Below are 18159 nucleotides of genomic sequence, written 5' to 3'. Positions count from 1 at the left end.
CCTCTCTGTGCTTTACAATGCTTCCCTATGCTTTACCACACCTCTGTGCTTTACAATGCTTCCCTATGCTTTAGCAGACCTCTCTGTTCTTTACAATGCTTCCCTATGCTTTACCGGACCTCTCTGTGCTTTATAATGCTCCCTATGCTTTACCAGACCTCTATGTGCTTTACAATGCTTCCCTATGCTTTACCAGACCTCTCTGTGCTTTACAATGCTTCCCTATGCTTTAGCAGACCTCTTTGTGCTTTACAATGCTTCCCTATGCTTTACCAGACCTATCTGTGCTTTACAATGCTTCCATATGCTTTACCAGACCTCTCTGTGCTTTACAATGCTTCCCTATGCTTTACCAGACCTCTCTATGCTTTACAATGCTCCCCTATGATTTTCCAGACCTCTCTGTGCTTTACAATGATTCCCTGTGGTTTACCACACCTCTCTGTGCTTTACAATGCTTCCCTATGCTTTACCAGAACTCTCTGTGCTTTACAATGTTTCCCTATGCTTTACCAGACCTCTCTGTGCTTTACAATGCTTCCCTATGCTTTAGCAGACCTCTCTATGCTTTACAATGCTTCACTATGCCTTACCAGACCTCTCCGTGCTTTACAATGCTTCCCTATGCTTTAGCAGACCTCTCTGTGCTTTACAATGCTTCCCTATGCCTTACCAGACCTCTCCGTGCTTTACAATGCTTCCCTATGCTTTACCAGACCTCTCTGTGCTTTACAATGCTTCCCTATGCTTTACCAGACCTCTCTGTGCTTTACAATGCTCCCTATTCTTTACCAGACCTCTCTGTGCTTTACAATGCTTCCCTGTGCCTTACCAGACTCCTCTGTGCTTTACAATGCTTCCCTATGCTTTACCAGACCTCTATGTGCTTTACAATGCTCCCTATGCTTTACCAGACCTCTCTGTGCTTTACAATGCTTCCCTATGCTTTACAATACTTCTCTGTGTTTTACAATGCTTCCCTATACTTTACCAGACCTCTCTGTGCTTTACAATGCTTCCCTATGCTTTACCAGACCTCTCTGTGCTTTACAATGCTTCCCTATGCTTTACCACACCTCTCTGTGCTTTAGAATGCTCCCCTATGCTTTACCACACCTCTCTGTGCTTTACAATGCTTCCCTATGCTTTAACCCCCCCCCCCCTTGTTTATATTTTGATAAGTTTATCTCTCTGCTCAGGGCTAACAAATCTCAATGTAGGCATTCCAGTAATACATCATTCCACTCTGATTATATCAAGCATCAACTTTGTTTTTTTGGTTATTTTACTTCCTCCTCTGAAATGGCAACAGCTGCTTCCCCTGGTCAGCTCTTAGAAGAGCAGATCAGCTGTTCAATATGTCTGGATATTTTCACCAGCCCGGTCTCCACTCCCTGCGGTCACAACTTCTGCACAGAGTGTATCGGACGCTGTTGGGATCAGAGTGATAGTATCCAATGCCCGCTCTGTAAGAGGAAGTATTACAGGAGACCTGATCTCAGCATTAACAGAGTCTTGGCTGAAATCTCAGAGAACTTCAGACAAGCCAAGGGGAGCAGTTCAGGAGAAAGCTATGCTGGACCTGGAGATGTGCCGTGTGATTTCTGCACTTGGAGAAAATTCAAAGCTGTGAAATCCTGTTTGACGTGTCTGGTCTCTTACTGTGAAACACACGTCAAGCCACACTATGAGATTATCACATTGAAGAGACACAGACTGGTCAGTGCCACTAGGAATCTGGAGCAGAAACTCTGCAAGGAGCACCAACGGGTTTTGGAGGTCTACTGCCGGACTGATGGGACTTCTATTTGCTGGCTGTGCACTGAAGAGGAACACAGGGGCCATGATACAGTCTCAGCTGAGAAGGAGAGAGCTGACAAACAGGTATGGGTGGGAACCATTTCTTATGATTTATGAGTCACGTCCACATTGGATCCTATTAGCAATAACTACACTTACAATGTCGTTGAGAGTGTAGATATCACCCTCAGAATGTCAAGTGCAAAGAATCTGAAACGTTTAAATATTAACACATTAAGTATGTCAATATCAGATTTTCATCTATTAGATATAATGACTTCTAATATGTTTTAAGAGTTTGGTGGCTGCCTGTGATCTAGTTGAGAGTGTACGTTGTCTTGCTCTCTTTGTATGATTGGCACAGCAAAGAGTGCACAAGAAATACACTCAGCTTAATAAGAGACAGCCACCGGACACTTGGAAACATGTAGGAGAGAAACGTCAGTGTTTGAACTACAGGGGTGGGCCGCAGTGCGGTTTCTTGACAACTTTATCTCCTGGTTTGTTTAAAAGAACCAAAGGTAGTTTTCATTGAGAAGCCTCCTCTGTCTCTCTAATGTGAAAATGCTTGGGTGACTGGTAAACAGCTTAGCCATCCCGTTTGTAGTTTAAAGACTTGCAAAGTTTAATTAGTACTCCTTGATGGAGTTAAGTTTTTGTTTTGCTTGATTTCTTTTGTGTATAAATAAATACACCATCCTGTGTTTCAACTCACCTGTTATTGTGAGAGTTCAATTTACACAAGAAGAGATTGAGGAGGTCACGAAAGTGGCATATATATATATATATATATATATATATATATATATATATATATATATATATATATATATATATATATATACACACACTGAACAAAAATATAAACGCAACATGCAACAATTTCAAAGAGTTACAGTTCATATAAGGAAATCAGTCAATTGAAATAAATTCATTAGGCACTAATCTATGGATTTCACATGACTGGGAATACAGATATGCATCTGTTGGTCACAGATAACTTAAAAAAAAGGTAGGGGCGTGGATCAGAAAACCAGTCAGTATCTGGTGTGACCTCCATGTGCCTCATGCAGCGCAATGCATCTCCTTCACATAGAGTTGATCAGGCTGTTGATTGTGGCCTGTGGAATGTTGTCCCACTCCTCTTCAATGGCTGTGTGAAGTTGCTGGATATTGACGGGAACTGGAACACGCTGTCGTACACGTCGATCCAGAGCATCCCAAACATGCTCAATGGGTGACATGTCTGGTGAGTATGCAGGCCATGGAAGAACTGGGACATTTTCAGCTTCCAGGAATTCTGTACAGATCCTTGCGACATGGGGCCGTGCATTATCATGCTGAAATATAAGGTGATGGCGGTGGATGAATGGCACGACAATGGGTCTCTGGATCTCATCACGGTATCTGTGTGCATTCAAATTGCCATTGATAAAATGCGATTGTGTTCATTGTCCATAGCTTATGCCTGCCCATACCATAACTCCACCGCCACCATGGAGCACTCTGTTCACAACGTTGACATCAGCAAACCGCTCGCCCACACAACGCATTACATGCTGTCTGCCATCTGCCTGGTACAGTTGAAACCGGGATTCATCCGTGAAGAGCACACTTCTCCAGCGTGCCAGTGGCCATCGCAGGTGAGCATTTGCCTACTGAAGTCGGTTACAAGCTGAACTGCAGTCAGGTCAAGACCCTGGTGAGGACGATGAGCACACAGATGAGCTTCCCTGAGACAGTTTCTAACAGTTTGTGCAGAAATCCTTCGTTTGTGCAAACCCACAGTTTCATCAGCTGTCCGACTGGCTGGTCCCAGATGATCCCGCAGGTGAAGAAGCCGGATGTGGAGGTCCTGGGCTGGCGTGGTTACACGTGGTCTGAGGTTGTGAGGCCGGTTTGATGTACTGCCAAATTCTCTAAAATGATGTTGGAGGCGGCTTATGGTAGAGAAATGAACATTCAATTCTCTGGCAACAACTCTGGTGGACATTCCTGCAGTCAGCATGCCAATTGCATGCTCCCTCAAAACTTGAGGCACCTGTGGCATTGTGTTGTGTTGCAAAACTGCACATTTTTTAGTGGCCTTTTATTGTCCCCGGCACAAGGTGCACCTGTGTAATGATCATGCTGTTTAATCAGCTTCTTGATATGCCACACCTGTCAGGTGGATGGATTATCTTGGCAAAGGAGAAATGCTCACTAACAGGGATGTAAACAAATTTGTGCACAAAATTTGAGAGAAATAAGCTTTTTGTGCGTATGGAAAATTTCTGGGATCTTTTATTTCAGCTCATGAAACATGGGACCAACACTTTACATGTTGCGTTTATATTTTTGTTCAGTGTATATATATATATATATATATATATATATATATATATATATATATATATATATATATATATATATATACAGTACTGTGCAAAAGTTTTAGGCAGGTGTGAAAAAATGCTGTAAAGTAAGAATGCTATCAAAAATAGACATGTTAATAGATTATATTTATCAATTAACTAAATGCAAAGTGAGTGAACAGAAGAAAAATCTAAATCAAATCCATATTTGGTGTGACCACCCTTTGCCTTCAAAACAGCATCAATTCTTCTAGGTACACTTGCACAAAGTCAGGGATTTTGTAGGCATATAGTCAGGTGTATGATTAAACAATTATACCAAACAGGTGCTAATGATCATCAATTCAATATGTAGGTTGAAACACGATCATTAACTGAAACAGAAACAGCTGTGTAGGAGGAATAAAACTGAGTGAGGAACAGCCAAACTCAGCTAACAAGGTGAGGTTGCTGAAGACAGTTTACTGTCAAAAGTCATACACCATGGCAAGACTGAGCACAGCAACAAGACACAAGGTAGTTATACTGCATCAGCAAGGTCTCTCCCAGGCAGAAATTTCAAGGCAGACAGGGGTTTCCAGATGTGCTGTCCAAGCTCTTTTGAAGAAGCACAAAGAAACGGGCAACGTTGAGGACCGTAGACGCAGTGGTCGGCCAAGGAAACTTACTGCAGCAGATGAAAGACACATCATGCTTACTTCCCTTCGCAATCGGAAGATGTCCAGCAGTGCCATCAGCTCAGAATTGGCAGAAAACAGTGGGACCCTGGTACACCCATCTACTGTCCGGAGAAGTCTGGTCAGAAGTGGCCTTCATGGAAGACTTGCAGCCAAAAAGCCAGTCCTCCGACGTGGAAATAAGGCCAAGCGACTCAACTATGCACGAAAACACAGGAACTGGGGTGCAGAAAAATGGCAGCAGGTGCTCTGGACTGATGAGTCAAAATTTGAAATATTTGGCTGTAGCAGAAGGTAGTTTGTTCACCGAAGGTTGGAGAGCGGTACACGAATGAGTGTCTGCAGGCAACAGTGAAGCATGGTGGAGGTTCAGCAAGTTTGGGGCTGCATTTCTGCAAATGGAGTTGGGGATTTGGTCAGAATTAATGGTCTCCTCAATGCTGAGAAGTACAGGCAGATACTTATCCATCATGCAATACCATCAGGGAGGCATCTGATTGGCCCCAAATTTATTCTGCAGCATGACAACGACCCCAAACATACAGCGAAAGTCATTAAGAACTATCTTCAGCGTAAAGAAGAACAAGGAGTCCTGGAAGTGATGGTATGGCCCCCACAGAGCCCTGATCTCAACATCATCGAGTCTGTCTGGGATTACATGAAGAGAGAGAAGCAACTGAGGCTGCCTAAATCCACAGAAGAACTGTGATTAGTTCTCCAAGATGTTTGGGCCAACCTACCTGCCGAGTTCCTTCAAAAACTGTGTGCAAGTGTACCTAGAAGAATTGATGCTGTTTTGAAGGCAAAGGGTGGTCACACCAAATATTGATTTGATGTAGATTTTTCTTCTGTTCACTCACTTTGCATTTTGTTAATTGATAAATATAAACTATTAACATGTCTATTTTTGAAAGCATTCTTACTTTACAGCATTTTTTCACACCTGCCTAAAACTTTTGCACAGTACTGTATCATCCTAGTTATATTCAGATAGGTTTAAGAGCAGAATGCAACAGGCAATTGCTTAATGTCCCATCAGAAATGTTACTGTGTCGCTATATTTCTATCTACACAGAAGCAGCTGGGAGAGACACAGACAGATATACAACAGAGAATCCAGGAGAGACTGAAAGAAGTGGAGGAGCTGAAACAGGCTGTGGAGAGCGTGAATGTAGGTGTTACATAGACAACTGTTACTGGCAATGATGGCAAGGAGACTCTCAGAGACCAGAATATGTAAATAAATGTGCTTGATCACATAAACTACGCTGTAGTTTATGTGATCAAGCACATTTATTTACATATAACAAAACAACAAACACGCAATACAGCCAGCACCGTTCCTTCCCCATCACTACTCTACTAACACTGATCACCCTATTTATACACCCGTGGTTGTAATTAATCATTTAATTCACGGCTCCAGCCACATCCCCATGTGTTTTTGCAGGGAGGAATTTATCCCCCTCCCTGACACCCAATATTCCCCACACATACACACATCCGTGCTTCGGCTGAGCATTCACCCTGCCACACTGCCCAGTATTAAAACAATGTATTCATTTAAATTAATCAGACACCTGCATAAGAGACACACAAAAACCTTGCAGGATTACTCTTTTAAAGGTAAAATTCATAGGGTTCACTAATATGCATGGTTCTGTTGCCCACATGTCACTCGTGTTATTTGGTTTCCAGTGCGAAGAAGCAATCAAAAAGGCAAACAGAATGCTGTGGTTTATAGCCAGAAGTGTAGAGTACAAATCCAAGGATGTTGTACAAGCCACCTCTCCCTAAAAGATCAGGGTCCTTCAATGGAGGGTTCTGTACACCATGTAGAGTACAAATCCAAGGAGGATATGAGGAGGTTGTATAATGCACTAGTGAGACTGCACTTACAGGACTGGGTCCAAGTCTGGTCACCACAGCACCAAAGGGACACTGTGGCCAAGGAGAGAGTCTAACAAAGGGAATAGGTTACCTAGTAATGTTGTTGAGGCAGAAACACTTGGATCCCTTAAGATCAAACGTCACAAAGTTCTGAGATCAATCAGCTACTAGGAGCCAGATGAGCTTAGATGACCTGAATGGTGAACGTGTGGTTGGTAGTGCACAGGTGTGAAGGTGAGGCAGTGATTATAAACAACAGTCCAACAACAGTTCAATAGTCAAAACAAAGCTTTATTGATGCTTTTAAATAATACAGTTGACTAAACACAACGATGTGCACAGCCAGTCAAAACCACGGGGTTCAGTCCCGAAATAATAATACAATGACACACGCTTTAAAACACCTAAACGATCACCAGTCCAACAGTGAGTACTCCGGGTGCAAGTGGTGTTTTGAACAGTGAACAGTGAGTAACAGTGCAGTGCAGTTCGGGTTTGATGCTGGCTGAATAGCGACAGCTCCCAGATATTTACCCGTCTACAAAGACAAACACAGACAGTTATCAAAACAAACAAAACACTCAACACTCACTCTACTTATTAATTACGTCCATTCTCTCAACGGGTCTTTTCCGTAACCATAGTGAAGGCACAGGTCACTGGGGCCACTTCCCCTAAATACCCTCTGTCACGCCCATTTTCGGTGGCGCGGCCAATCACGTCTTCTCCAATCCGTGACTGACACATCGCCTACCGCATTCAGGTGCTGACTTCTGGTATCGTGGCCCCGCACCCTTCCTGGATGGCCAGTTTCCGACTGACCCTGGAATGAACTGCCAAACCATCCATTCCGAGGCACTCTGCTCTGGTTATACAGTGTCCTCTCAGATCAGGAGGGAGATTGCTGATTAGGATTAATTCGCTCTGTGTCACAGGCCTCCTCTCACTTGTAAACTTTGTAAACTTATTTTTAAGAAGTTTAGGCTTACCAAGATTGATAACAATGCCCCTCATAAACTGGATGTTTCCTGTCACTCAGAGATCAGAACAGAGGGACATGGAGGTGAACCAGAAGATCCGAGCTGAGCTTATCCAATTCATTGAGACTTTCTGGGCTGAGGTGACCAAAGAGATTGATACCAAGAGCAGAGCAGCCATGAAGCAGGCTGGAGGACTTGTGAAGAAACTGGAGCAGGAGATTGCTGAGCTAAGGAGGAGAAACGCTGAGGTGAAACAGCTTTTAGAGACAGAGGATCACATCCAGTTTCTACAGGTTAGATCATGTTTAAGTTTAAATTCTCCTAGAAAACATTGACAATAAAATGTTGTTCAAAATATTTCTCACATATTCTTTTCGAAGCTGCGTTCCCCTTTCCCTATCTTCATGTCATGTAAAATCAAATCCATCTGTTATATTTCAAAACGTATGTAGTACTTGCTCTCATAGTTTCTGATGTCTAAGAACCCCTCAGTGGAATTATGTTCTTGTAATTCACTGCAGCCCATCTGTTATTCTCCATAATGCACTGACACTAAGGCCTACTATTCTCTGTATAAAAGTTTTCCTTCGTAAAAGCACAGTGAAAGAATGGCAAAGCACAGGGAAACATTGTACAGCACAGAGAGGTCTGGTAAAGCATAGAGAAGCATTGTAAAACACAGAGAGGTACAGTAAAGCACAGGGAAGCATTGTAAAGCACAGAGAGGTCTGATAAAGCATAGGGAAGCATTGTAAAACACAGAGAGGTACAGTAAAGCACAGGGAAGCATTGTAAAGCACAGAGAGGTGTAGTAAAGCATAGGGAAGCATTGTAAAGCAGAGATGTCTGGAAAAGCATATTAAAAAAACAAGCCATGGTTAACACAGCAATGTGTAATGAAGCACTGTGAAAGCATGGTCAAACATAGGTAAGCATTGTAAAGAATAGAGAGGTATGGTAAAGTATATTAATAAGCATGGCAATGCATGGTAAATGCATAGTGCAAAACACAGTGCAAAAAATACTGTGGTAAACTTTTATAAGAAGAACATAAGAAAGTTTACAAATGAGAGGAGGCCATTCAGCCCATCTTGCTCGTTTGGTTGTTAGTAGCTTATTGATCCCAGAATCTCATCAAGCAGCTTCTTGAAGGATCCCAGGGTGTCAGCTTCAACATTACAAACTGTATGGTGCAGTTTGAACATGGTGTCTATAACCCACAGCAATTATCCAACCATAGAAAACATGAGTGATATTTACTCATCATTTACTGATGATTCCTTTTCCCTCTTCCTTGTTACAGGAAGTCCAGATTCTCCCTGAGCCTCCAGATCTTAAAGACCTCTCCAGCTTGACTGTGAATACAGAGACTCCTGCCAGCATTGCCAACCAGGCTGTGTCTAAACTTAAACACCTCATTGAGGACATCTGCAAGGAGGAACTGGTGAACATAACCAGAACAGGTTGGCATGAAACACATTTCTGTTATTCCTGGTGTTGTATCTTACAGAGACAATTTGGTCTGAATGTCTATATTTAATTACTGCCACTTATGGCATAACAGTTAATTAAAGCTCTAGCAATCAGTTGTAAAACTGCATTTACAGTAGAATTTTCTGCATAAATGGTTCAGATCAATGTTTTAGCTGAGCTTCATCTCAGTGCCGCTGTGGCTGGACAATGTGTGTATTTCTAGCGAACTCCTTTGACATGCTAATTCTGTTATTCAGTGAGTGAAGCAGAAGTGTTCACCCTGGTACCTGGGAAGAGGAAAGGGCGTTTAGATGGTAAGATAACAAATTAAAGATTACTTTTCGCTCACTGCCTCCATTAATAAGCAAACAGTCAGTACCACACTGCACATCTCTTTAAAAGTCTACAGTAAATAAACCAGATTTTCGAAAAAAAAACAGCATATCATTATCAACCTGCTGCAAAGTTAATAGAAAGTGAAAACTCATGACCAATGTTGAAAATAAATAATGTAATCTTAATTATTTATGATAACGTCATCTTAATTATTTATGATAAGCTCCTGTGTCCGTGTTTTTTTAATTAATTATTATTATTATTATTATTATTAATTCAGCAGACGCTTTTATCCAAAGCGATTTACAGAGACCAGGGGGTGAACTATGCATCACAACTGCTGATGCAGAGTCACTTCCAATAGGACCTTGTTTGTTTGTTTTTATTTATTTATTTAGCAGATGCTTTTATCCAAGGCAACTTACATAGACTAGGGTGTATGAACTATGCATCAGCTGCAGAGTCACTTACAACTACATCTCATCTGAAGGACGGAGCACAAGGAAGTTATTTAAATAACGAAACAAACACAACATTTAAACAGGCAAAACAAAACATCCAAAATAACACACTCAAGCTGAGCTCTCTCACTGCAGGACAGAGAGCACAGTCTGCTGCTCTCAGCCCTTCCCCTGAACTAAACGAGCCCCACAACAAAGTCTCTGGATTCCTGTTTGATACCGTGACGATAAAGACGAAATAATTTAATTGTTTTCAGTTAATCTGAATGTTGTTTAATCCCTCCTGTCACCACCATGTGCAGCTATTCAGCAGGAATGTCAGCAGCAGTCAGAGACTCAGCCACGCTTCTCTTCTCCTTTGCCACCTCCAGCACCCTTGCATAGGGGCAAAACCTCTTTCAAAGTCTGTGCCCTCTATGACTATGATGCTGAGGACGAAGATGAACTCACAATTAAAGAAGGAGAAATGATCACGGTTCATGATGACAGGTACCACCCCTTTTTTTATTATTATTATTATTATTATTTTTATTTATTTCTTAGCAGACGCCCTTATCCAGGGTGACTTACAATTGTTACAACATATCACATTATACATTATTTCACATTATACAGATATCACATTATTTTTACATACAATTACCCATTTATACAGTTGGGTTTTTACTGGAGCAATCTAGGTAAAGTACCTTGCTCAAGGGTACAACAGCAGTGTCCCCCACTGGGGATTGAACCCACAACCCTCCGGTCAAGAGTCCAGAGCCCTAACCACTACTCCACACTGCTGCCCTTTGAGATCCTTCTGCAGTATTTGTGAGTGATCTCATATTCTCATTGGCTTCCATTTTATATTATAAATCACATATCAAAAACGAACCAATCGCAGTGAAGTATTTGCCAAAATTCCAGTACCTCTTTATCCTGTGTAGAGATGTCATCCCATGCACAGAACACACCTGATTCCAATGTTGAAAAATCAAAACCAAACAACAAAACACACCCATACCTGGCACCTTTTGTAAAATGAAGAATCAGACCGTATTAGCTTGACTCTTTCTTTAAATGTTGTTGAACTTGACACTAGTTTCTCAGAAGAAAGTATTACAGACCATTTGACGTCCTGACTACTGTAGAGTAGTGGCGGTCGGTCAAGGCTTGTCAGCGGCAGAAATATCAAATCCACGTACGAAACTTCAGTTGAAAGCACCTTGGCACACTTTTAATAATAACAGACAAATCACAACCTAGGAACACACAAAAGGTTTAAACAAAAACCTACAAACCTCTCAAAATAGACAAACCCCAAAACCAACTCCCAAGCTAATGCCATGCGGGTGTGCAAAGGGCGGTGGCCATCTTGGTTCCAGCCTCCTTCACTAAGATGGGAATCAGCCACCAAACTGACCCACACACCCACACACCCGCTCACCCGTGCACCGGAGCACCCACACACCTGCTCACCCGCTCACCTGTGCACCCGCGCACCCGCGCACCCACACACCCGCTCACCCGTGCACCCGCACACCCACCCACCTCTGCTCTGTCACTACATACCCGCACACCCTTGAATAAGCGCCACACTCAGATATCAGATTTCTAATAGTTGGCACCCTTAAATAAACGCTGTTCTCAATAATGCAACGTACATATTTTTCCCTACCCAAGCTCAAATAAAGGCAGCTTAATAAAGAAACACATATAAAAGCACAGTATGGCAAAACATTACTAATAGAAACAAAATGAATTGAATAAACTTGAATAAAAGTAATTTAAAATAATACAATTACACACTGGAGCATACCCATATTTTACTGTAAAGTTTATGGAACTGAAAAAAAAAACAGAAGACTGTAAGTACACAGGACTATGTACTGAAACTGGTGCATTTTAGTTGTAATGCAGGAGCTGTATGATTATTATTATTTAAGTTTCTTAATGCATTTCTGTTCTGGTTGTATGCACTGTATTTTGGAATAATAGACGCTACAGAATCTGATCCAGACAGGAAGTTCGGAGAGTGGGGGGTGTGGCGTTTTAGGGAGTGTCGTTGGGGAGCAGAAGCTAGTGTAGCTCTCGCTGTGGTGATGCTGTTTTAGGGGATAACCATGGGATCAACTCATCTTCCTCACCAAAGCCCTGTCTGGATCAGGAGACTGTGAGTGTTTAGTTGTCTTGCTGGTTGAGGAGAAAGAAACACACAGTATATTAAAGAGTTGAGCCCTGCGACTCTTAGAAACTGCTGTAAGAAAAGAAAGGGAAAATAAACCAACCTCCTCGGTGTTGAATTGACATTCTCTCTTGTTATTATTTGCCTCTCCACGCTACACTGGTATGTGATCCTCACGCAAACACTGATCTGATTTGCAAGCTCAACAGCTTTCAGTTTAAAGTTGTAGGAGTTCTTCGCCATCCTGATCAAGTTGTATCCACAGAAATAAGCTTCAATATACACCTGATACAAAAATATATCTTCTTTACTCCATCAGTGACCTGGGGTGGTGGTCAGTAGAGACTCACAGAGGAGTTGGACTGATTCCTGCTAACTACGTAACAACCAACCTAAACCCACAAACCCAACCAGGTGAGAAGTTGTCCCGATGCTTGTCCCATGGTTGTATTCTGCATTTACCATTGTTTACCAATATGCTACACGATACCTCACTGGGCTTTACCAGACCCCTCTCTGCTTTACAATGCTTCCCTGTGCTTTACCAGACCCCTCTCCGCTTAACAATGCATCCCTATGCTTTACCAGACCTCTCTGTGCTTTACAATGCTTCTCTATGCTTTACCAGACCTCTGTGTGCTTTACAATGCTTCCCTATGCTTTACCACACCTCTGTGCTTTACAATGCTTCCTTATGCTTTACCAGACCTGTGTGTACTTTACAATGCATCCCTATGCTTTAAATCTACTTTTTACAAAATCAAGTGTTTATGTTTTATATATTGAAGTTAGTTAAAAAAAAAAAAAAAAAGATTTGTAAATTATGCGCAGGGATACCTTGAAAGGCGAGGCCAAAGAACTTAGTATAAAATATGTATGATGTAACTTAAAACGTGAGTATCGATGTTTCTTAAGAAACTGCACAGACGCCATTTCTTAATCAGTGTTAAGTTTATTTCATACATGCAGGGAAACCAGTCCAAGTATAGATCCGATTACCAGTTGTTACATCTTTTACATGACATTAAATACCCTTCTGCATAGGTGTCTCTCTCCTCCTCTTCCTATAACACTCAACCAATGGCAAAGGTACAACACATTATTCTTGTACCATATATTTAATTTTGTGTGTGTGTGTGTGTCTGTGTGTGTAATCTAGTGTGACGACCTCTGAACTCAGTGCATTCTTCAGACCCCTGGTGGTGCCCCAAAAAGGTCCATACATCTGGTTTTTGTTATCTTCCTTGTTCCTATCTCTCCGTTTTGCCTGAGACCCTTTGAGTCCAATGGCATTATCTCTTATTCTCCCTGTGAACCTTTGGGTCCAACGGCAGTCCCTGGGAGCCTTTTAGCTCCTTTATGCTTTGTATTCCCAAAAGTCTTAGAGCCTGGCCCCTTCTGGTCCACAGCATTGTTATCTTGTTAGCTTGCAGTCAATGTTGGACAAGAAGCTTGTAGACGCAAGGTCTCTTATCAATTGTTAGCAATACATGCAATTTGAACCAAACAGTCTGCTATCTGCAATATTAGTCTCTTTTCAGAAAAGAACATCAGTATAGCTCTGCCAGTCCACATGCGTATCAAACTGCTAATCAATTCTCGATCCATGTTTTCCAACAATGTATGATGGAGTAATGTTGTCTAGCCTAAACTTTAATAATCTGAATGAATTACATTAATCTTGTTGTTTTGCAGTGTTTGGAGCCGCAGGTAAAGACAAGAAATGTGAAGTGACTCCCAGTGCTGACAGCCAAGCCCTGAGGAGTGACTCTGAGTGGAGGATTGTGCTGCTGGGGAAGACTGGAGCAGGGAAGAGTGCTTCAGGAAACACCATCCTGGGGAGAGAGGAGTTTGAATGTAGACCTTCCTCCACAAATAAGGAGTGCATGAAGAGGGAGGCTGTTATTGATGGGAGATGGGTTTCTGTCATCGACACGTCAGGCATGCTTGATAAAACCCGCTCCGATGACGAAGTTCTACAAGAGATGGTGACGCTTATCTGTCTGTCTTCTCCAGGACCTCACACTTTTCTCCTGGTGCTCCATCCAGGAGGAGTGACTGAAGAAGACAGAGAAGCAGTGGAGGTGATCCAGGAAGTTTTTGGTGATGAATTTGCGAGCAACACGATCGTCCTTTTCACTCTCGGGGACCATCTGAAAGACAAAAAGATTGAGGAGATTCTGACAGCTGACCAGGAGCTCCAGCAGCTTGTTCAAAAGTGTGGGAACAGGTGTCACGTCTTTGACAACAAGAACATGCAAGACCGTACCCAGGTGAGACAGCTCTTCAAGAAAATAGAGACAATGGTGGAGGCCAATGGAGGAGGCTACTACACCAACAAGTTATACCAGGGCGCTGGAGAAGGACTTGGATTAACAGAAGAGAAAATAATGGTGAAGTACGCAATGGAGTTGAGCAAGAAGGAAGAGGAGCTGAAAGTCAAGTATCTGAAGGAGTCCAAGAAGCTGAAATCGCTGGAGATGAGGAGAAGGTTGGAGGAGAAGTATGAGAAAGAACTGCATCTTTTCAGGTTCATGTATCAAGAAAAATCTGACAGGGTGAAAGAAGAAGTACTCTATGCTGTCCTTTCTGAAATTAAACCTAAACGCAGATGCGTAATACAGTGAACAGCACTAAAGAGTGGGTTAGAATTGGTGTCATTTGGACACTCTCTTTGTGATATAAGATGTCATCTCATGCAGTTTGGGTGAGACGACCTTGACACTATGCAATAAGAGACACCCAACACACAATGTATAAATTCACAATAAATCACACAAATGAAGGCTGTACACAGGATTATCATTAAAACATTTATCCCCCCTCTCTGGGTCATGAAATGATTCAGTCCAGAATCAACTACCATGGTCCCTGAATGAAGCACGCAGGCCTACAGGTGCTGTGTCATACCGAGACAATTTATTAAACAAAAGTGCAGCCGGAGAAACTTGCACCAGAAGCATTAAAGGACTAATGCTCAGACTGTGGCGATTTCATTTCTTGCTTTTGTATTTTAGCAATGTGTGTAATATTTCCTTAAAGGTACCAGTGTAAGGTTTGTGGTTAGTAATTATAATTATAGTTATATCAAATATACTAAGCCTTGTAATAATTACTAGCGAATAATAGAGACAATAACAGCAGTGAATTTATTATAATCAAATTACACGGTTTATTAAGTAACAATATCCATTAGTTATTGATAACACAGAAACAATATACTCCTAGGTGAAATATACTAGTCACTTGGTTTTAAATGATTACAGAATAGGTGCAATAGGTCCCATTGAAAATGCTCTGCCTAAAAGGAACAGGAACTTCACTTAAAAGAACACTTTTTTGGCACCGCTAGTGATTCATCACTACCGATTCAAAACTGATACAGCACTGTTTTGTACCTGATAACTCATCATCACCATCAAATTCAAACTTTTCAAAACTGGCTTGTCACCGCGAGAGTAATCTAGAGCTGCTGCTGCTGCATTTAACGTGTGTGGGGCTGCGCTGTGTTAATAACCATTGTGTTAACATTCATTCTCGTTTTCATAATTACTGTTAGAGCCTCTGCTGCATTTTTACCATATGTACGGGTGCTTTGTTAATGTAGTTTGTCAGTCAGTTTATTAACATACGCTTGCTTATTACTTATTCTGTTCATGTTGATGCACGTGTGTCACGACATAATAAATAGATTTTGTATTTATTGATTCATATCGTGATTGGCATATTGTGTCCAGTGGTCAACTCTGTCTTAGAGAACACTAACACTGTGATTTACATGATCACATTCTTACCACCTGATATTTCATGAATGGCTGATTGTTTTCAACAGCAGTATTTCCTGTGTTAGCAGGGTACATGTTCTTGAGCTCAACTGAAGTACACCCAGTTTAGACCTTTTCTCCTCACGAGACAAACACACAACATGATTCTTAATCCTGACCCTTCTTTACAGCAGGTATGGGCATGTTTGATTTGTTTAGATTTTTCAACATTGGAATCAGGTGTGGTGTTCTGTGCATGGGATGACATCTTTACACAGGATAAGAGGCGCTGCAATTTTGGCAAATACTTCACTGTGATTGGTTCATTTCTGATACACGATTTAGAATGGATCTAACTCAAAAGCAGATCCAGTTGTGGGGAAATTTGATATTAACATTATTTAGTATAAGTTTTTGCGGCTTTTAGATACTTGGGATATAGGGGGTGTCTGCCTCTCTTTACCTTTGTCTATCTGTATGTAGTGAGAGGCTATATAAGAAGTCAGTTAGGAATAGGTTAGTGAAAAGCAGTAGAAGATCCATCAGTTCCACTGTCCTTCGTGTGCTTCCACTCTTCCAGAAGGGGAAGGTAATTGATCCCTATCTTTCTTCTGTACTGCACTGCAAATGCTTTTATAGCCTGTGTAACTGCATGAAGTAAACTGCTTGTGTTTTCTTTCTGTATACTGGAGTTCTGTAACCCACTGTGTTGGGATTAAATAAAAGAGTTAAAATTTTACTGATTATTATTAATTTCTTAGCAGACGCCCTTATTACAAGATATCAGATTATTTTTACATACAATTCCCCATTTATACAGTTGGGTTTTTACTGGAGCAATCTAGGTAAAGTACCTTGCTCAAGGGTACAGCAGCGGTGTCCCCCACCTGGGATTGAACCCACGACCCTCCGGTCAAGAGCCCAGAGCCCTAATCACTACTCCACACTGCTGCCCTAGTGATCAGCTGTAATGATTGCATTCCTGGGCTATATAAGAATTCTGATTGAATTAACAAAACACAAAACCTGACAGGGCGAGATTCCTTGGTGTGTGTGTGGGGGGGGGGGGGGCGAGGGCGAGGGCGAGGGCAGGGGGGGAGGTGGGGGGGCATAGTTGAGTACTGGGCTGGGGTCATCTTACCGAGACCACTGTAGACCACTGTAGACCACTGTCCTATCCGATTGAATTGGCTTCAGGGGTTCATTGGACATGTAAAAATATCATATCGCAGAGGGAGTCGCTATACTACATTGTAGTTATTATTATTATTATTATTATTATTATTTATTTCTTAGCAGACGCCCTTATCCAGGGCGACTTACAATCGTAAGCAAATACATTTCAAGTGTTACAATACAAGTAATACAATAAGAGCAAGAAATACAATAACTTTTGTTCAAGTTTGTTCATAGTTGCTTTATTAATGTCAGGGTATTATAAATTGATAATGTCTGGTACATCAGTGTGTCTGAAACACTTAAGTACGGTACTGCATCTATATGGTACAAAGAAAATCTGTGAATTATTGCAAAACAAAGCACTGTATTTGTCAATTTAGCAAACAGCTTTCCAGAAACAGATCTTACCGTGCTTTCTCAGGCCATGCCAAAGTAATCCAACAGGTTTTTTACTGGAATATGAACATGTGTGTGGAGGAGGGTGTCGTGTACCACAGACAAGAGGAAGGGGGCGCAGTCCAAAAAGTTTGATAACCACTGATCTATGGCTATGATAACAAGGGGCCAACCTTTGACAGCATGGCCAGCACCCTGGGCCCCTAAAACGGACACACAGGTATTTCTTCTGAACTGCTCCCTTTCGCCTGTCTGAAGTTCTCTGAGATTTCAGCCAAGACTCTGTTAATGCTGAGATCAGGTCTCCTGTAATACTTCCTCTTACAGAGCGGGCATTGGATACTATCACTCTGATCCCAACAGCGTCCGATACACTCTGTGCAGAAGTTGTGTCCACAGGGGGTTAAAGCATAGGGAAGCATTATAAAGCACAGAGAGGTCTGGTAAAGCATAGGGAAGCATTGTAAAGCACAGAGAGGTCTGGTAAAGCATAGGGAAGCATTGTAAAGCACAGAGAGGTCTGGTAAAGCATAGGGAAGCATTGTAAAGCACAGAGAGGCCTGGTGAAGCATAGGGAAGCATTGTAATGCACAGAGAGGTCTGGTAAAGCATAGGGAAGCATTGTAAAGCACAGAGAGGTGTGGTAAAGAATCGGGAAGCATTGTAAAGCACAGAGAGGTCT

The 18159-nt window shown here is 41.9% G+C and overlaps 1 protein-coding gene across 1 annotated transcript; it reads left to right on the top strand.

The window, feature by feature from the left end:
• The first annotated feature begins 1302 nt into the window (after positions 1-1302).
• Positions 1303-16641, top strand: LOC117433012 (uncharacterized). Its single transcript, XM_059016150.1, has 8 exons — positions 1303-1884; positions 5907-6002; positions 7761-7994; positions 9005-9164; positions 9432-9488; positions 10274-10460; positions 12458-12552; positions 13834-16641. Exons 1-8 carry the CDS (start codon positions 1303-1305, stop codon positions 14763-14765), a joined length of 2343 nt encoding a protein of 780 aa, XP_058872133.1. The 3' UTR covers positions 14766-16641.
• Positions 16642-18159: the final 1518 nt, after the last annotated feature.

Source organism: Acipenser ruthenus, chromosome 52 (assembly GCF_902713425.1).
Source record: "Acipenser ruthenus chromosome 52, fAciRut3.2 maternal haplotype, whole genome shotgun sequence".
Taxonomy (NCBI): Eukaryota; Metazoa; Chordata; class Actinopteri; order Acipenseriformes; family Acipenseridae; genus Acipenser; species Acipenser ruthenus.
Note: the sequence above shows the minus strand (reverse complement) of the source record. Positions and strands in the feature narration are given on the sequence as shown.